Raw genomic sequence first — 22513 nt, 5'->3', positions numbered from 1 at the left:
TAGTGGAATTCCTAACTTATCCGTACGATTAAGGAAACCAAATCTAATCATTTCCTTAACTATAATACACAAATATAGAAGTTAATAATAAAGTAATATATCATTTATAGTAATTAATTTATGTTAAGGGAAAAATTATCGATGATTACATGATGGATTCTTACATGACAGTAATTACTTAATCGCAACATATTCAACTCATATATATCTTGCTACTATCTTAATTAGTTAATTATTATTAATGATGTATGATGTTGAGTTATCTTTTTAAGATCTTAATAACCCTTTGAAATGTGGGGATTTTTATTCATGAAAATTAGGATGCTCTATTTATAAATAATAATGTGAAATCTTAAAAAATAATGTTATGGACTTTTGAAATTTCTAACAAGTTTTATCTTGTAAAATATTATGATAAATTTTCTTAGAAATGTGAATGTCTGCATAAGTAGTGATATTAGTATCATGTTTGTATATATAAATTAGTTTAGCATATGAAATAATTTACAGTCTTTTACTATGATAAATTGTAGTTGCATATTGATATGCACATAAATGATATTTAACTACAAGAATAATTATATATTTATTATTATAATGAATATATGACTTGTCACAATAACCTTAACAAAGGTATATATAAAAATACAAGTGTCCTGATATTATCATCAAGAGATTAGATTAGTCTATAATATTATTTTATTTTTATTATTTTCTTAATCAAAATTTGAATATCCAATTTTTCTCAACAATATATATATATATATATATATATATATATCTCACACACATAACTTTTTCTTATTTATATATTTCATTAATATAGTTGATCTATTATTATTTTCTTTTACCACAAAGCATGACTCATCCTTAGTCACACCGAGACTAACTTATCACTTATCTATAAGGATAGTGCATATACCAATTGGTAAATTCCATGCATCTCCTCATCTTTTAAGACGATGACTATAAGATGATAGCATATGATTTGTTATAATTTACAAATTTACTTTTCAAAATTATATACACAAATGCCCGTAATCATAATATTAAAATGTATGATAAAATAGGTCATATATTTTTCTTTATCATTTTAAATTTTAAAAAATAGTAGAAAATATAGTTTATGATAACAAGTCCTCAAAACTATTACAGATTATTATCTCCCAGACCCGTTACTAGCAACACCAAATCCTGTAGATGCCCCAATCCCTCATGATGAAAAAAGCAGGTAGTATTTATGTTTAATCTAAGAATAACTTTAATTATTATCAGGATATATACATTGACACTAATTAATATGCAATTTGATAGGCGACAATATGAAGTGTCTACGAGGAAGACATAAAGAGACTCCCTTGATCTCCAACATTCCAAGGTTACTAGTGCTTCATTTGTCAAAGGTATTTTTTGAAGAAACACTTGTTATATACATGAATGTTTGTTAACATTATAATACATAGTAAAATAGACTATACATTTTTTTCATCATTTTAAATTTTTAGAAGATAGTTAGAAGAAATATAGTTTATGATAACAAGTCCTCAAAACCATTACAGATTATCCTCCAAACGTAGTATTAGCAACACCAAATCTTGTGAGTGTCCCAATCCCTCATAGTAAAAGAAGCAGGTAGTATTCATATTCCCTCTAAGAATAATTTTAATTATTATCAAGATTTGTATATCGATACTAATTAACATGCATCTGCATAGACAACAATATGAAGTAATGTCTACGAGAAAGATGCAGAGAGGTTCTCTTGATCCCCAACATTCCAAGACTACTGGTATTTCACTTGAAGGTATCTTTACGAAGACACACTTATTATACATGTAAATATTATTATGATAACATTATAATGCATAATAAAATAGACTATACATTTTTCTTCATCATTTCAAAATTTCAAAAGATAGTTAGAGAAAATATAGTTTATAATAATAAGTCCTCAAAACTATTACAGATTATCTCCTAGACCCAGTACCAGCAACACCAGATCCTATAAGTGCCCTAGTCCCTATTGGTAAAAGGAGGTAGTCTTCGTATTCCCTCTAAGAACAACTTTAATTGCTATCAGAAACTATATATTGACACTAATTATTATGTAATTGCACAGGCGACAATATGAAGTAATGTCTACGAGGAAGATGCAAACAGGCTCTCTTAATCCCCAACATTCCAAGGTTACTAGTGCTTCATTTGTTAAGGTATCTTTGGAAGGCACACTTGTTATATACATAATGGTATGTTATCATTATAATGTATAGTAAAATAGACTATATATTTTTCTTCATCATTTCAAATTTTTAGAAGATAGTAAGAGAAAACATAATTTATGATAACAAGTCTTTAAAATCATTACAGATTATTCCCCAAACTCACTACCAATAATACCAAATCCTATAAGTATCTCAGTCCCTTGTAATAAAAGAAACATATAGTTTTCATGTTCCCTCGAAGAATAACTATAATTGCCATTAGAATATGTATATTGTCACTAATTAACTACAAAGACGATTATATGAAAGTTATGAAAGTAATGTCTACAAGAAAGATGCAAAGAAGTTCTCTTGATCCCTAACCTTCCAAAATAACTAATGCTTCGTTTGTGGAAGATATCTTAGGAAGACACTGTGAACTAATCAAACTCGACGTGATGTTGTCTTTATTTTGCTGTCACAATATATATATATATATATATATATATATATATATATATATATATATATATATTCTGTTGAATGCGATAATGCAATTGATCAGCACAACAGGTTGATGAACTTGTGGTCATGAAGGAGGAAGACAGCTACCGCAGCAGAAGTCGAAGCTCCATAAAAGTAAATGATGAGAAGACGAGTCAGCCACCGGTGCACCAAAAATCTCAAGCATAATAAGAACTGGGCAAAATTGCATGGATATCAGTCTTACTGATATTTATATCCATTTGTATAATTATAATGATAGTAATTATTAAATAATTCAGCTACTCTGTGAATGCATATATAGTGCAATCATAACTAGAAGTGGTTAAATATGTTGTTTACAAAGAAATCCTGACTGCAAACAATATATATGTTTGCCCATTCACAAGCTTCCACTCCTTCATTTCCAATTTCGCATTTACTTGAGTTAAAACTTAGCATTAGTTTTTAAAAGGGAATGTTGAGGTGAGCATGACTATCGATAAAGAAAAAAATAATAATTTCAATAGCCGAATGAATGATGATGTGCAATGTCAGACCACCTTTTATTGGATCCAATCCTCCTGAAAAGTAAAAAACTTTCATGTATTTTTACCAATATTAAGTCATAGATTATTTTCTTTTGAATTGTGTAAGACCTGGATCATTTGTGATAGTATACTCCTAATATTTTCATACCATATCTACTATCTATTTTAGGATTCAGTTTCTCGTATATTTTTTTATAGGCTTCTACTGGAGATTGGTGGAATCTAAACTCAATTGTTGCTTCAAATTCTTCAATTCTTGGAAACAAGATGCTTGAATCAATAAAGGATCTAATCTTGATAAGGATTATGGTATTTTCCTATATGGTTTAACTACTAACTAGTTCTCTATGATTTACGTGGATCAATCGAAACAATCGACTATTCTGCAACCATCGTGATTCCATTCCATCTATCAATTTTGTATCATGCTCCCTCTAGCTATATCTAATGATTAGTATATTTTCAGGTTATTAAAAAGCTTCTTTTGTGATAAACTTACTGATATGTCATTGTATTTAATTTTCATCATTTGATCATTGCTATAATAACCTGTAACGTTGATTAATATTAAAATTCCTTTCAAAAATATTGATAGGTGGATATGGATGCAACATCCTTTTGGAGTCAATAGTACTAAAATTGCTTACAAAAGACAACAAAATCCTTATTGACAACAATATGGATTGGTAGGAAGGTAAGGTGGGCTCTCAATATACTACTACTAAAGTAAAAATATCCCTTCCCTTTGAAAGCTTATTGGCATCGGCTCACAACCTCATCTTAGTTGTTGATATCATATCATATCTACAACCTATTTTAGGATACAGTTCCTTATATTTTCTTTGTATACTCCGCTCTTAGGGTGGAATCTAAACTTAATTACTTGTTCATTTTTTTTGGAAACGATGTGCTTGAATCAATAAAGGATCTGATCTTATGATCTTCATAATGATTTTGATATTTTTTTAATGTGATTTAATTGCTAACTCTATGATTTACATGGATCAATCGATTATTCTACAACCATAATTTTATCTATCAATTTGGTGTTATGTTTTTGCTATATCTAATGATTATATGATTCAATACAAGTATACATAGACATCTAAATAATTCTCTGCAAGTCAATTACGTGAGTGATGATACGTGTGACTTGACACGTAGTCTTTTTTATTTATTATATTTTGACATTCATCACTTTATATTATTTTTGTATATATATATATATATGTGTGTAAAATTTAATTTGCACATGCTATTTTATATGTAAAACCCAAAGTAATAATTTAGATGAAAGTGGTTGAGTCTCGATGGCGTTAATTTACATTGAATTGCTTCCCATTAATGATAGAAGATTTTGAGTGTGTCAATAAATAGCAACATGAAACTCTTACATATGTGATATATGGGTAATAATAGAATGCGGCAAAATGAACCGAGATATTGTTATGAAATATTGTTAACCAAATCTCCTATAAACACAAGATATTGTTGACTTATGAAATATTGACCGGTTTAAGTGCGGCAAAATGAACCGAGAAAAAACCGAAAAATCGAGCCAATGCAAAAACTGATTCGGTTTGTTTTTGATATGTTGATAATTATAACAATTTATGACTTGATTTTCTCAGATGTGATGGTGATGAAATCTCATCAGGTTGGTTAGATTGATGGTTATGATCGATCGGGTTTCTTCTTTGGGTGTGTAAATTAGCTTTTATGTGACAACACATCGACGGGGGCTGATGAATCAATCCCAAACAAAACGATGGCTTTGTAGCAGTTCCGATCCCCCAATAAATCCTCCTCCAGAAGAAGCGCTCCCCCTGGCTCAGCGCGACGCAGTGTTCCGCTGTAACGATAGGTAGACGCTTACGGTACGTGCGACAACAACTAACGTACACGTCATAGTTGGAATTACTAATATAATCGATTGGTCTACGTGGCAATTTCTTGTTTGGTACAATTTATACTGTGAGTTTTAGACGATACAGGAAAGCGTCCTTCTTTTCTATTGCGACCTTCGTTTTAAACGCCCGCTGGTTTTCGTCCATCTCTCCCTCGTCTTGTCTTCTCAAGTGTGAACGTCTTCGCCGACATCAATGGCGAGCGGCTCCGACGAGAGGAAGAGGAAGAGGACGAGGAGGGAGAAGGGGTACGGCCAGAGAAAGCTGCTTCCTGGAGAGAACGTCGAGGCATGGTCCCTCTCTCCCCACCATCCTTCTCCTTTGATTGGACGCGATCCGTTTTAGTTCCCAAATGTGAATTCTTAGTTGCGCTCCATTGATTTTATCTCTGTTTGATCTCTTCTCATCGTCTATCTATGATATCCTGAGGATTCAAGGAAGAAAACCTCGGTATCGGTTGGTCCTTGCGACATCGTGTTACATAAAATCTGAATGGTGCCTGCCGTTTGATCTCTTATATATTGGAAATCGGATGTGGGGTTATTGCTGCAGCTCCTCAAAATTTTACTTTTTCATGTTCTTGTGCTGTCTAGGGATTTACTTTCATCTCGTTTTGATGTTATGCGTTCCATCTCTATCTCTCTCGTATTTTTTCTACGAGTAAAAGAATATACAATCTTTACTTCGAATGAAACAAACATGTTTCTGATCGCGAAGTTTCATACTCTCCATTCTCGCTTTGGTCAGCGTGTTTTGATTGTTCCTTCGTAGGTATTATGTTGTGACGAAGGACTGAGAGGATCTTGGCACGCAGGGACTGTCATCAGTTGTCAAGGATGCTCCCGACTCATTGAATATAGAGATTTGTTATGTGAGGATGAACGTTCGAATCTTCAAGAGATGATCCTTGTATCGGCTGCTGTAGAGGGCCAGGCTAGAAAAAACCCAAAGAATTATCGTGGCCTAATTAGGCCCTTGCCGCCTTATTATGATATCCAGATTTTTGAGATGAGATATGGGCTCTGTGTGGATGCCTTAGTGGATGATGCCTGGTGGGAAGGTGTGGTTTTTGATCATGAAGAAGGCTCAACAAAGAGGTTGATCTTTTTCCCTGACCAGGGTGACCAGCAGATGGTCATGGTCGACCATTTACGTCTCACCCAAGATTGGAATGAAACATACGGGCATTGGAAGCCACGCGGTGGGTGGTTGTTGCTTCAAGTGCTTCAAGCATTTGAGGAGGAAGATGCCCTGCCAGTCTCGATAAGAGAAATCTGGTATGACTTAAGCACAATGGTTTCTTTTAGGGAAAAGATTGGATTGTGGATGTTTGGATCTCTATCAGTTTGGGAGCAGTTGGTATCAGGGTTGATCCGAGAATTGCTATCTGTTGTACATGTCCTATCAGAGGTTTCATATGACCAACCCGTTGATGCTCCCACATATTCTGGTAATGATGAGATTCCATCGGATGATGTTCCTCGTCAGGTAGGAAGTCTGATTCAAAGTGATACTGCTGGCATACTTTCTGGACCAGTTAGGATAATGGATAAAGTTCAGTGCTCACAGCTGCTCACACCTGATGATTGCTTTGTTCAAGGCAATGGATACTCATCCGAGTGGAACCATGACGAGCAGAATAATGTCCTTGAAACATCAGATGTAGAGGATGTTCAAAATTATAAATCTGGAATCCCTAGTTCATTTGTATACCATGAAGAGGTGGTATTTGCTCATGGTTCACATAAAAAAAGAAGATGCCGAGACATGCAGCACCAAGCAAAAGCTTCTATTCCAACAGTAGCCCAAAAGTTTAAGAAAAGTAAGTTTGATTCCATAAATGAAGTTTCACCTGATGGGAATCATCGCAGAGATATGGTAAAAGCATTTGAACCATGTAAGGTTACAGAACCTCGGGATATGAAGTATGAGGAGGCCAATAATAATCTGCAATCTGATGCACTTTGCATTAAGGTTATTAGTCCTTTTAGTCATCAAAACAATAAGGAGGAAGATACAGGGAACAGAACAGGACAAACATCTTGGCAATCTTTATATGCTGAAGCTGAGCGCTGCCCAGAAGCAGTTGCTTTATATGCCTTTCGATCTGCTGATAGGGATTCTCAGGTTAAACCATTGAAGGTAGCTGAAAAAGTGAAGAAGCATCTTTTTGCTCTGGGCTGGAAGATCGAATATAGAAGAGATAGATTATTAAGAGTTCGTTTTGTCTCACCCGAAGGAAAAAACTATTATAATCTTCGCAAGGCCTGCATAGATGTGTTGAAAAGAGAACTTGAGGGGGATCAGAGTTGCAAGCAAGGGAGGAAATATTTTGGAAATTGCTCTGGTTTCGGCAAACCTGATTCAAAGACAGGAAACGTGTGTCCAGAACTAGCATCCCTCATGCAAAATTTTTTGGAGCATCCATCAATTATGGGGACTGAACGAACGTCAGATCATTCTGGCCATTGTTTTAGGCAATTCCAAACTAACATAGGTATGAAGACAGAAAGAAAACTTGAGAGACTTGGACCCTTCTCCAAACTACCTGATAATTCACACAGCCTTCTTGACTCTGTCAGGATGAAGCTACATCCAGATGAGTTTCATGAAAGCAAGCAACCAGACAGTTCTGTTTTGGCGAAGGAAAACCTTGAGTTAATTGTTTCTGAAAATGTTCCTACTTATAAGCATATTGAACCAGAATACGGCCCTCAAGCTATTTCAAATTACAAGAGATACATTGAATCATCTCGAGAGAAAGGCTTTGAGAAACTACCTAACGTGGATATTGAACTGATGAAGTTAAATGTTCAGAAGCATCTCTTGTACATGGGCTGGAGATTTGCTGAAAGGAGAAGAAAACTACGTTTTGCTTCTCCTGGTGGTGAGATCTTTCATTCTCTTTATACAGCCTGTGAGGCTTACTTGGAAAAAGAAGAAAATATGGGAAAAACATATGGAAGTTCTCTTAAAGGTACAAATGTTAGCCAAAATTCTTGGTGTGCATCAATTGGAAATAAAATTAATGATTCGAAGGAGGTAAGTCTTCTGTGCAAAAATCAGTGTTTCTCCACTTCAATGGACCCTGATGAGTTCCAGAAATCTGATGAGGTGTCAAATAATGGCACCGAAAATAGATCTATACTTGTATTTAGTTCTCCAGAATGTGGAGAAGGATTTGGTAATTCATGTTTGGAAAAACTTAAAAAGTCAAAGACAGGAATCAAAATCTCTTCTTTGTTACCTCTGAAAGTTGTAGGATGTAGAAGACTTCTAGAACATTATTGCTCCCAGAAATCAAAGAAAAGAAAGGTACAAGACCTTAGAAGCAAAGGTTATGAAGCAGGAAGTATTTTCTTACAGCCTGAACAGCAGTTAAGTGAAAGATGCCAATTTGTTCCAGTAACATCTCCCACCCAAAAGGTAGTTGAAGCAACCTGGTCAATGCTAATTGAGAATCGTATAGTATTAGCTAGGCAGAAGGTGCGCTACATTTCTAAGAGAGATGGTCATGTTTTGATGGAAGGACACATAACTCATGATGGGATTAAATGCAGATGTTGTAGAAAGTTGCATAGTCTCACTGGATTCGAAGCTCATGCTGGCAGCGACAAGTGCAAACCTGGTGCGAACACATTCTTGCTTGATGGAAGGTCCTTACTACAGTGCCACTTACAAATGGTGTATGGAAAAGACCTCATAAACTTCCCACATCCAAGGCTAAAGCATGTTTATGCTCACAGCCAAAGTGACTCTGTATGTTCTGTCTGTCAATATGGTGGTACACTGATGCTATGTGATCATTGCCCATCAGCATTCCATGTAGGTTGTGTTGGACTAAAGGTGATTTCTTCATTTGATTTCTTAAATATTAAATGAGATTTATTTTTATTGAAAATGATTGATATCCAGGATTTAAATCTAGGTCAAAAACCAGTTTAGATTACCTATCAGACTGGTATGTTACTGGTACACCATGTAGTATACTGACCTATACAACTCAATATTATTGAGTAAAATTATATATTAATAAATAAAAATCAGAGGTGTTGTACCATTATTGAGCTATATATTTCTATACCTATACTTAGACCGGTACAATCGAGCTCTGATACCTTGTTTAAGACATTAATGCAAAATATTATTCTCATCAAATGTAGTTGCATTATACCATTTATTTGATGAAGTTTTTTTATATAGATTTTTCAGTTACTTTTATCCTTGACCCTTCCCTATTCTCTTCTCCTTTGATTTCAATCTTTAATAGCTAGTTGAACTTTAATGCTTGACAATCTGTTGCTCACAAATTATGTCATTACTTGCATTAATTGTTTTGCTTATGCAGCTTTTGTTCTTTATCTTATGACAATGATGCTCTACATTTTCAGTTGACTAGTGTCAAAGAATTTTGTTTCAAGAAAACAGGATTTAAATGTGCCTGTCTTACTAGTTGGCAGGTTCATTTCAATCTCAACTTAGAACAAAAAATTGCCTTTATATTTCAAGATTAATGCCTTATCAAAATGAATTTTTTGTTCATGTTATATTTTCTTTTCGGAAGTTCATTTTGTCTTGCTTTCTCAATTTAAAAAAAAACAAGGCTTACTTGCTCATCCAAACCCCTTGAAATGTTGCTGAGGTGCAATCTTTTTAGTAGCCAAATCAAAGTATTTCTTATTTTCCATAACCTTTTTTATGTTGGTTGCATGAAGGATCTGCCAAAGGGAAAATGGTTTTGTCCATCGTGTCGATGTGGTATATGTGCCTCAAGTGCATTCAGTTCTGCTGACCAATTTACAGCGAAGACTATGTTGTATTGTGATCAGTGCGAACGCAAATGTAAGATGTCTATCCATTCTCTCTCTAATAATAAATCGTTCAGATCTGACTTGGTGATTTTTCCCCTCTAGATCATGTTGGATGCTTGAGAAGGAGAGGAACTAATTTAAAACATTGTCCTACTGGAAATTGGTTTTGCAGCAAGAAGTGTTCAGAGGTATATTGAAAAATACTCATGCTTCTCTAACATTAACTGGCTCATAAAAACTTAAAGATATGGACAAACAAAAAATGAATTGGATAGCTATTTATGTAGCTCCTCTTTCTTACCTCTTTCCTCTGACTCTTTGCGAGTATCTATGGTTTGACTGGTTGGTTTATGTTATCTATATTTCAACAAAGCATATTTTCTCTCCAAGCAACATGAAAATCATTATATATCAAACGTATTTTAATACTGATGAACAATTCCTTTCAAGTTAGTTATCCTTAAAATTTTCTACTTGTATTTAATGAGGACAATCATTTGATATCTATTCTACAATGCACTCTCATGTATATATGTATAACATGATCTATTTATGCAATTCACTTTAAAGTCTTTTGATCACAATTAACCAACATACATGTCATACGGACTGATTGTGACTAACTTGTACTATTTTCATTCCATTTACTTGACGAAAAACAAAATCTTCATGAGCACCTTATCTGCAGATATTTTTACATTTGCGCAATCTTCTTGGAAAATCAAATCCAACAACAAAAGAAGGATTTTCATGGGTTCTTTTGAGATCTAAGACAGAGACTGATGCCAATCTCAATCAAATTGATTTTGCGACTGTTTCTAGGAATTGCAGAAAGCTCCATATTGCACAAAAGTTATTGCATGAATGCTTTGTGTCTATTATTGAACCTCGTACCCAGAGTGATCTTTTAGCTGATCTTCTCATGAATAAAGAGTGAGATTCTTCTTATATTCTTTATATTTATGTTTTCTTCATTTTCTTTGTCCTCTTGATGATTTTGCACCATGTCTAAAGAAGTTACATACACTGAAATTGCTAGCAAAATTGTTGTCACATATTTCTCTATCTCTGTTTCTTTGTTTGTATTTTATTTTTTCATGGAGTCCCAAATTTTGTGTTGATTTTTTTTTATCCTTATCTAAGGAAGAATATAGTAATACAAAGGATCTTTTTCAAATGTTATTCTGTTGAAATAAAACTCCATTGTTTTTTGTAGTGGCATTAGAATCTGTCTTGAGATTTTATTAAAAAATTATGGTAAAAAATACATGTAGTTGATAGTTGAAACAGCTAATTTTTCTTTCATTTAAACTTCGCAAGCCTATACATGAGATGTTTACACCTCCTGTATGCAAATGTAATGATGGAACTATGACTGTTTTAGTATACTTAAATAGCATTTTCTAACACCCTTGATAATCCTCATGTTTATTCCTCCTGCTGCTTTTGTTGCATGTCTAAATTCTACCTATTATGAAGTAGGTGACATTAATTTTGGTTATTTTATTCTAGTATGAGCCTGATTTTCTTATTTTAATTAAGAAGAAAATGGGCAATAGACTTACAACTTTTTTTAAAGCTTGATAGTACATTTTCTGACAATTGTAATTAATTTATTTTCAATTTGGGAAGCTCAAAAGAACATAGTCATCTTTTTATTAGACTTACATATACCTAACATTTGGGAACTACTTCATTGGTTGCTCGCTTTTTATGAGAAGCCAATGGAATCTTGAGCTCCTAGCTCATATGTAAACTTTATATTCACTTACCTACAGTTTAAAATCTTCGAGCACCATGAAGCCATGCAAAATATCTCGGAAAATTAAGATCCAAACCTTATCTGCTCTTTCCTATTTTTGTAATAATCTAAAGTCCTTATCCATTTGCCTCGGATAATTCAAATGACTTACATCCATAATTATTATGTTTATAAAATACTTAGTTATTTCTTAGGTTTGTGTCGGATACATTCTTAATCCTTAGGTTTGTGATAGAATACTTGGAAGCATACCTGCCGCCCACCGCCAATTTCAGGTATGCTTCCTCCTCTTCCTCAATGGCTGGCTTCTTCTTCTTCGTTCCTCATCCTCCTTCTTCCTCCATTTCCGCCATCGCCTCGTCCTCTTCCTTTAACGATCCTCCTCTTCCTCCACCGCCATCTATTGATTCCTCTTCTCCTTCTACTTCCTCTTCGAGTCTTCGGTTAATATTAGTGTATCATGTGCTAGTACACCTATACCAACCGGTATGTATTGGTTCAGCCATGGGGACCAATACAAGTGGTTTGGTACAAGATGATAGTTCTTGGTTTTTCCTATAGCCCTTTTTTTTCTCTCCTCAGTATGTACATCACTGAGTACATATTTGTTTTACAATGTGTGATGGAAAGTCATAGGGCCCAAATTGATAATTTCAGGAGCTGATCTCCTGTTGAATGAACTAGGAAATTCCTATGTGCCACCTCAGGTATGCATCACATTCACTAGCATACTTAAGTCAGAAGGTCACTGGGTTGTCTCATGCTGACAATCTTGTTTAATCATATGCACCACTACAAGTAGTTTGTATTATTATGGAAGACTGATTGAACTGAATCAGACCGCTGCCACTATCATATCAATGCCATATTCATACAAAGAGTCCAAAGGTCGATGTCTCATCGCCTCCCCATGCATATATTGTTACTCCAAGGATGCACAATATTGGCTGCAAGTTTGAGATCATGGTTGACATCATCCCCACTACTTCCATATCGACCATACACCACAAATTTAGATGGGCATTTGTTAAATTACTTCCATTGTGCTATTTCTAGGGCTTTCCAGACATCCAACTCTGCTATAAAAGCTCTTCCAATCTCTTACAACATATTCATGTATATGACTGTCTTGAAAATTCCACCAATTAAATGCTGATTTAGATTATTATTCTTCCATTCTGACCAATATAGTCATAATGGATGCACTGTCAATTATCGCAGTGCTACAAATGATGGCCATGCTATCATATCAAGTCCGTATGGATCTATATGATATCTTCGTGGGTGTAGCCTAGGACCACATGGATCTATAAAGAAATCATAACTGATTTAGACTAGTTTATGAAAATCAAGGCCTTTTCTATATATATCTAGGTTAGATTCATGGAAATCAAGTTTTGTTTCATGCAAATTTACACATTAGATCCATGAAAATCAACACTTGGTATGTGGAGGTCTAGCCCAGATCTGCATGGATTTATGATAGATTTTTGCAGATCTAGCCTAGATTTACATGCGATCATTGCAGACCATAGCAAATAAATTATTCAAAAATCAAGGCTTGATCCATATGGATTTAAGTTTGATCAATGAAAATGAATGTATGATCTATGTGGATCTAGGCTAGATCCGCATGAATCAAGCCTTGAATCTTTTAACTTTGATGAGAGTGTCCATTTTTCCCTTTGCAGACTTTGAGTAGATCATTTACCAAGCCAAGTTTTCCATTTTTTTCTCATGGGACAATACCAAAATCCTTGAGTAAATTGCAAACAACATAATAGTTGACGCAAGTGGTCTTTTAATTTTGCACAATTTATATCCAATAGGACATATAATCCATTTGGTTAGGTTAAAATTTCTTGTGAGTTGTGATTCATGTGGATATCAAAGTTGGTCAATATCACAGGTTTCTTAGCTTTATTTCTGATCAATTGACCAATCTATAAGGTAAATTAAACAATCTCAGTATTCCATCATGAGAATGTTCATGTGGCGTAACACAATTGTTGAAACAAATAGCTGGATCAGTTGTGAACCAAAATTAGTTTACTCGAATTATGAGTATTCCATGAATAAATAATTAAACATAGTTGCTCAGTTGGCTGCCATTGAAGCCAGGAATAATCATTTTTATTTGGAAATTTATGGAAGTTTTAAATTTCACAATGTTGCAATATTATCCTTTATCAACTTACAATAGCCTATCTGATTTCAAACCCATATGCTTTCTCTGTGCCTCTCTTAAGATGTATTTTGATAATGCAAAGTATGCCAGTTCTCATGTTCCTGAGATCATATCCATTATGTTGCAGATCAGAGCTGAACAGATTAAACTTTTGGGGCTTTTATACTATGCTTTTGGTGAGAGGAGATGAGATCATATCAATGGCTACATTTAGGTATCATCAGCTGATGAACTAATTTGTTACTGAAAGACCACCTACTATTTTTTAGTGTTTAATAGCATTATTTACATGTTCTTGATCTAGGGTTTATGGTGAAAAGATTGCAGAAATGCCTCTTGTTGGTACGCGTGCCAAATATCGCCGACAAGGAATGTGCCACATTATTTTGGATGAACTTGAAAAGGTAAAATTTTAAAAGTTACCACTGGTTGAAAACCAAGAATACCTAGTTGTTTTATAGTTGAATGTTATAGTATTTTAATGACAGGAGAATGATAACTTAATCCCAGAAATGGAAGTATTTCCTCCAAATCTTTGACCAGTTTAAAACACATGAAAGCTTTGAGAATGATGCAAAGGTCAAACCATTTCTGTAGGGCAAGATAAAATTCTAAATGAGGGTTTAACCATATGAAAACTGGCCTGAAGTTCATATTGTAGCATATTTAATTAAATATCAAAAAAGTTAAAAATGCATTGTGCCTGAGAAATACCAAAGTATTTGATTGATGAGATTGATGTTGTGACCGGTGAGAATAATGACTGTCAATTAAAAAGAAAGAATTCTTTGTATCAAATTTGATTTATATTAGGATTGTTACTGGTGGATGTTGTTTGTCAGATAAAGAAAAGAAAGATACAGAGAGTAAGGTGGCCCCTACATATGTGTAGATTCAGAAAGATAAATAATTGAGTTCCATGGCAGGTAACCTGTAGTGTATCAATGAAAAAAGTCCTTGCTCATCCCATCCATTTATGTTATTAACAAACATTTGTTAATGAGAATTGATTAACATCTAATCTTAAAGCAACAGTTCAAAGAAGCAATTGAATGATAATTATGTAAGTTTATACCTCATTCACCACTAAGAGATATCATTTTTTACATTAAAAGTCAAAGAAAAAGCAGAATCTTCAAGGGGTAGCTTACGAAATGTAATATGTATCAGCAGACAGACCAAAAAGGGCAACCAGTGGTAAAATTGATGGCAGAAAGTGTCAGACATTTTTGTTTTAACTGCAGAAACCATAGAGAAGAATCAGGATATTGATGAAGTCACTGAATAGTTATACATGTGGCTGCACCAAAAGTTCATCCAGAATTTTGTTTGATTACTGGAAATTGAAAATCTGAAGGAATACATAAAGTAGTATAAGATGAGCATGGTCAATATGACTGTTGAGATGGACAGGTAGTAAAGTTAACATGGCAAGTAACTAGGAAAAATGTCTGGATTGCCTCACTTGGGAATATATTTGTCGATAGCCAACTTATTGCAGATGTTTGTATTAAATACATGTGGCGGGCATTATTACATTTAAACTGCCAAAAGTACACAAGTTGATGTATTTATACTCTTGGTTGGAAAGTGAGATTATCCTACTTGAACATGTGATGTATACAGAGTTAAAATTGCTGCTCATGGATTCAATTTTGAGTTCTTGTCCAGTTACTTTCTGCGTTAGGTGTTGAAAGGCTGTGCATACCAGCAGTCCAAACACTTTTAGAAACATGGATGTGCTCCTTTGGATTTACAAAGATGAGCAACTATGAGAGACTAAATCTCTTGGAATACACCCTTCTAAATTTTCAAGATACCATCATGTGCCAGAAACTGCTAAGAACTGCTCCAGAAGTTACAGATGAAAATAAAGGTATGTGACAATAATCAAAGCCCCCCACCCCTTCTAGTCATCTCAACCATATGAGTAAAGAAAAACCATCATTTACTCTTTTCTTTTCGTTGCAACTTTCAATCTCTGCTTTGCTGCAGGAAAATGCCACCAACACCAAGATAGTCCCAGTAAAAATGTTGATTGACTGAGAAGCTTATGGCCTTGTATCTGAGGGTATTGAGGTGGTGGAGTCCCTCGATTCATTGTCATCTCTTGATATTCAGTCTTGTTATCTTCCTGGGCAAAATGATACACCTGAGAAGATAAGTTATCAGAATCTTCATTCACATTCTCCTGCATTGAGTGGCTACACCGATCCATTTGGTACGCAGTGAAGTGTGATATGACAGAGTAAATCAGCACAGATAAATGTGGCTTGTAGTTTTTTCTTTTCTTTTCTAACGCTTGCAATTTATTTATTTATTTTTTCTCATTAGCTGCTTGCAGCTAAAAGCTCAGTTACTGTCTTAACCACTTAGATGACCGTCCTGATATCCAGCATCCTAAAGGGAGGTGGCGAGGAGACTTGCATTGCCAATCATTTTGGTTACTGATCCTTTCAGTTTTACTATGTAATCATTTCTTCTGTTAGAACTGGTGACTGATCAAGTATGCCCTTTAACAGAACTAATATAAAATACATCTACAGGATAGGTACCAGCAGATAGTGTTGGGTTAAAGATACTAATTACAAATTTCAGAACTTTAGGTGCACCATGTGGAGAACATGTCAGCCATTCAGCAACCATTTTTAGTTATTAGCATCACTCTTCATTGTTGTTATGCACCACTTATTATACAATTAGCTTTATTAGGGCAGCTGACTTTGTACAATAAGAATTTTGCACCTTGTTGCTGCAACTGTTGAATGACAAATGCTTCATCCAATATAGGCTATGCCCTGACTAGTTCTAAATTGTAACCAATTGACAAATTTTGCTTGATCTTAACATATACACAAGGTTTCTCCATTTCATTGGTTTCTGTGCTTTATATGACGGTAACGAGGACAATTCCCAGATAAGATTTTAGCCCTTGCATTGTGCTCACATGAGATTAGTTGTTGATAAGCAAAGCTAGTGTGTTTTATGCAATATGAAATGGATTTTGAAGGACACCTGATATTTAGAGAGAACACAGCCTATTTTTTTTATTCCAATTAATTGAGCATATTGCTTTTACTGATATTTATTTCACCATGAATATTGGGCTGCAGGTGTAGACTTACATTCAAATTTCATGTCATCATTACTACTAATAGAAATGATATATTTCTTTTCTAATACTTCATGCATTTCTACAGGATGAATTTTTTGCATTAAAATGTGTATGAACTTATAAATTTTATATTTTTTCAAATGAATGCATTAAGATATATTTGAAGCACACCTAACTGAAAATTTCATATCATTCAGCACTTGATAATACAGATATTAACTCCTTGTTCTCTTAGTCTATACATATATATACATATACATACATACATATATATATATATATGTATATGTATATGTATATATATATATATGTATATGTATTTATATATAAATATATATATGTATTTATATATATATGTATATATGTATATATGTTTATATATATATGTATATATATGTATATGTATATATATACATATATGTATATATATGTATATATATATGTATATATATATATGTATATGTATATATATATATGTATATGTATATATATATATATACATATACATATATATACATATACATATATATATATACATATATATACATATACATATATATATATACATATATATACATATACATATATATATATATATACATATACATATATATATATACATATATATATATATATACATATATATATACATATATACATATATATGTATATATATATGTATATATATATATATATACATATATATATATATATATACATATATATATAACCAAAAATTAAGAAGTTTTCTACAGTAACCTAAATAATTTAAATTTTCAAAATTCTTCAGTTATGTTGCTCAAGTTTTGTAGACACAAGTTTTGTAGATTGTAAATGCAGTTTTAAAGCCTTAGAACTGAAGAGAAAGCATACAGTGCAAGAACTTATCTGATTTTTTTGTTATAATTATTTTGTATTCATTTTGGAAACCTTTAATGACGTCTCACAAAGTGATGAACTGAATTAACATCTTTTTCTTGGGTGATGTTTCAGAAAAGAAAAATTCGGATTTTTTTCAAATAATATCCGTTTTCATCAGTTTGATACTTTAATTTTTCTCTAACATCAGAAATAGTCTTAAATGCAGTGCCCATGCCACTTAGACCTATCCTTCCTCCTGCACAGATTGATTTGAATTAGACCTCGCCCTTTTATCTCCCTCGCATTCCAATTTTGAAGTACTATGTATGCACCATTCTCTCATGCCTCTCCACTCTCCCTGTTTTGTCGTTAGTTGTTTCCGATGACTTTTGCCGATCTCTCCTCCCGTCTTTTATTTCCAGACCTCTCGCACCCTAACATACTCTCGTCGGCTATTTTCTCTCCTCTCATGCCCTAGCTATAAGTCCATTGACTTTTCTCTCCATTTTGCGTTTGTGGACCCACCCTTTTCTTTATGATGTGCTCAACTCTCACTCTCCTCAAAAAACACAGTTCTATCCAGTTTAGCGATTACCTGGAGATGGACCCCTTTCCTCTCCCGTTAGGGTTTGGTTTTCCTCCCTAGTTAGTCGTCAAATACTCGTCGATCAATCTGCCATCGATCATCTTTTCTCTCATAAATAGTCTCCTCTCTTGTCAGCTGTTTGTGTTCCTCTTCCCATGTGCTACACTGTATCAGGTATTGCTTGTCTTTTCATATTATTTTTACCTTACGATTGTTTCTTTTATTTCCATTTTGTTTATGCTCTTTCTTTTTTGACCTATGTTTTCGTAAAGGTAGTATTCAATTATGCTCTGGCTTAATATGATTTCATAGATATTAGAACCTAGGTGTAATAGAAATTATGTTTTTGCCGAATATGATTATGAGGTTATGACTTAATCTGGAATCCTTGTGCTCGATTCATTATATAACGTTAGGAGTCTATCCAAGCATGTTACAATATTTTACAATATCGTTATATTGTTTTGGTTACATGATACAATAATATTTTGGTTATATATTATAGTGCTTTGGTTAGCGCTACAATATTTTGGTTAGTGTTCAAGTGTTTTAATTACATGATATATGAAACATATATCAAGATTCACAATCTTCAGTATGATATGTACTAATTAATCCATACGAACTTATCATATGTTGGTACGATAGGACATATCAACGGTAAAAAAAAATAATCAAAAATTTTTGAAAAATAAAAAAAAAGGTTAGAATAGGATTTTTAAGTTAGAAATAAATATAAATTTAGTATAATTTTAGTAAAAATAATTTAAATTAGGAAAGAATAGTGACATATCTTTTTTAAGTTTTATGGTATGTTCCGAATAATCATTTCATTGATATTAAATTATCTATAAAATAATGATTTAATTTATTAGATTATTTTTTTAAATAACTTAAACTTTAAGATTCAAATGAATTAAGTAATCAATTAATAAATATACTTGGTTCTATCACAAAAAAAAAAAACAATGTGACTCTACGAATAGTAGATCAAGGTTCTCAATTCTATGTATCTATATATCAATTTAATATGCTTATTGGACTCAATCCTAAAATTGATCCCATGACATAGTATATCAATATACCATGTTATTAGTGCATCAATATGGTGATGGCCGTAGTATGGTTGTCATAAACCACCTATGTTTTAGACAACTCCTGAGGCAAGGACAATTATGGCATATATTGGTGTGGAGCATGAATAACATCAATCACCATACTATTACTTGGAAAAGAGTAACCAACTATTACCATACTACTATTGTTCGTAAAATTCTTCATAATATGATAACTATAAATATGATGAGTTTCGCTTTGTGTCTACATCAAATAGGCATTGTCATATTTACTCAAAATCATTCATTGTCTTCCCCTTTCCATTTTATGTATAAAATTGACTAGTACATTCTCGAGCTCCATGAATTGAATCTTGGGTGAAAAATTAAAATAATACTCCATGGTTCATGCAACTACCTTTAAGATGTGTAGAGGGGACTATCGACTCCTAGATATCGCTACTATCCTCAATCGAGGCATTGTTATCCACGTCGCTACCATATCTCTCGATTGAGTGAGTTGTTGAATGCAATTGAAAATATGTCTTATCATTCGACTCGATTCTTTCCAACGATGTACCTGATGCTACTGTCATCCCCTTTGGTTTTGCTATTGCAAATTGGGCAGATAATTGTGACGGTTAGGTATCTCTATTTCCTTAAGAAATATGACTCAATATTATTTGGCTCCTTTCACTACGATCTAACCGAGGGGGATCTTCCTCCTACTAGAGATGTGCTTCCTCTTCTTCTATTGTTATAGTAATAGTTTACAAAGAACGTGAAGGATTTTTTGTCTCATCAAGTAGAGGATCCTATTGGTTTTACGTTGCTTTGATCCACTCTAACATTGGCTTTGAATCTTTATTGTAGTATTGGAGATGGATGTGATCAATTTCTGGTTCTTCTAGCTCTTTGTCTAACTTGGCACACCATAATCTTAGTCGAATGTTGTAGCGAATATATACTAATTACTCCAATCGTCTATATGATAGTATGTTGTAGACCTTCATGTAAATCAATGTGAACGTTGGCCAATTACATTCACAACCATTAAGTATCATCATCTGTAAAAATACATAGATGACAACCATCTCTAAATTTGGTGTATCTTCTTTAAATTATAGCCACTACTCGATTAAAAAAGATATACATAGGACTTTATTAGCATAACTAATAATTAAGATAAAATATAATTTATAATCAATATATGTATAATTTTTTCTTGTTAGGATCCATATTATAATGACACAATACAACTACAGTATTAAACAATAAACTAATTATTTTATAAAATAATCAACCTTCCATAATAGCATCTGTTGCATAGGTAGTGTTTGGCAAAAGTCACTATATAATATTTCTTAGTATAAACAATAAATCTGATTATATTCCAAGACAATACTAAAATTGAATAGTTAGATTTAGATAATCGTTGTAAGACAAATAATTTTATTAGTAAAATATTTTTAAATATGAAAAAATTATGAATTAAATTATATTAAATATGAATTTACTTACATTATTGATGTCTTGGTTCATATGAAATTCGATCCTATTATCAATAATCTATAAGTATTGATTGAACTTAAAATAAACTGTGAAGGCTTTCTTGACCTCCTCTTGTTGTAATCAGTATATGTCTAAGATAAAGCATTTGATGATACTTGTTCATATCAATCTTATGGAGGACAACAAAAATTGGTTCCACTATTGTTATAATTTTGTTCATGATATCCTAAAATCTTGAAGAAAGAATATTCTTTTTTATCTTTTTATCATCACTTAATCTCGAAATTTTGAAATTAGATCATTTTTGTGAAGTGACTATTTCCTTAAGGCCTTGCATCTAAAATCAAACTATTATTATAGTAACTTTAAGGTAATAAAATTTATAGCAAATCAAGTGACTCTAAATCGAAGTATCACACCATTTGTATGTTTTTGCATCAAAGAGTGGATCCAATGATGATTATATATAAACTTTATGATTGATTATGCTCGAGCTATACACTTGTTGTCTGATGGTAGCTCACTAATATTCTTCAGTATTAGTGAGCTACCATCATACATATATATATATACATACATATACATATATATATATATATATATATATATATATATATACATATATATATATATACATACATATATATATATATACATACATATATATATATATATACATATATCATCAATTGTAAATTGGTATTCTTAAAATTGGCTCTATTGTTGATGACTATCTGAACAATGTACTATAGTCCGATCTCCTCTACTATAGTATCAATTAGATTTTTAATATTGTTTACATCTTGAATCTTGTCAGAAGCATTAATTGACTTATGAAAAATCACTCATCTGTTACAATACACAAAAAAAAATTGATGATACTCATTCTTATTAGTGATGTCCAATTGTGATATATTTGATCTAATCCTTTAATTCTGCCACCTCTTTATATAGACACATGTCGTAGATCTCCTTCGGTATTAGAAGTTGAATCCGCGTGCTAGCTTTCTGAATAGAGGAGACCATATTATGATAATATAGACATTAGGCTATATTTGCTAAAGTCTTATAAAAGTTCAACCATTTTACAATTATCTTCCTAATATCCCACTTTTTTACTATTATATATGCATTATCAATCTGCTTCGTTGTTTGTGGAGGATATGTTTGTGGATAAATATCAATAATATCTAATATTGACCTTCTATTAAGTCCTCTCATAAATCCATATCTGCTTCGTTGTTTGTGGAGGATAGGTTCGTGGATAAATATCAATAATATCTAATGTTGACCTTCTATTAAGTCCTCTCATAAAACCATAGATTCTATCTTGCCTCATGATGTCAATTTGGCTCAACTAAGAAGGGACAATTGGTTGTCTCATGCTAGTTGACCTTTAGATTCCTTATAGCGTGGATCCACTATCACTACCACTCTCCTATTATAAGTCAGGTCATCGATGTCTCATTGCTTTCTCGTAC

At 32.8% G+C, this 22513-nt stretch overlaps 1 protein-coding gene across 6 annotated transcripts; it reads left to right on the top strand.

The window, feature by feature from the left end:
* The first annotated feature begins 5297 nt into the window (after positions 1-5297).
* Positions 5298-16258, top strand: LOC135677883 (uncharacterized). Of its 6 annotated transcripts, none has more exons than XM_065190301.1 (9): positions 5298-5430; positions 5914-8967; positions 9858-9984; positions 10056-10141; positions 10642-10886; positions 14031-14117; positions 14208-14307; positions 15575-15779; positions 15899-16258. In XM_065190301.1, the coding sequence occupies exons 1-9, from the start codon at positions 5338-5340 to the stop codon at positions 15943-15945; spliced, it is 4044 nt and encodes a 1347-aa protein (XP_065046373.1). In that variant the 5' UTR covers positions 5298-5337; the 3' UTR covers positions 15946-16258. The 6 variants fall into 6 exon arrangements, 5 of the variants coding, with proteins under 5 accessions (XP_065046373.1, XP_065046370.1, XP_065046378.1 ...); XM_065190298.1 differs by having other exon boundaries at positions 5914-8988; XM_065190306.1 differs by lacking the exon at positions 15899-16258 and having other exon boundaries at positions 5914-8988; positions 14224-14307; positions 15575-15737.
* Positions 16259-22513: the final 6255 nt, after the last annotated feature.

This window comes from Musa acuminata, chromosome BXJ1-1, assembly GCF_036884655.1.
Source record: "Musa acuminata AAA Group cultivar baxijiao chromosome BXJ1-1, Cavendish_Baxijiao_AAA, whole genome shotgun sequence".
Taxonomy (NCBI): domain Eukaryota; kingdom Viridiplantae; phylum Streptophyta; class Magnoliopsida; order Zingiberales; family Musaceae; genus Musa; species Musa acuminata.
The sequence above is the reverse complement of the archived record's forward strand: the minus strand, read 5'-3'. Positions and strand labels throughout refer to the sequence as shown.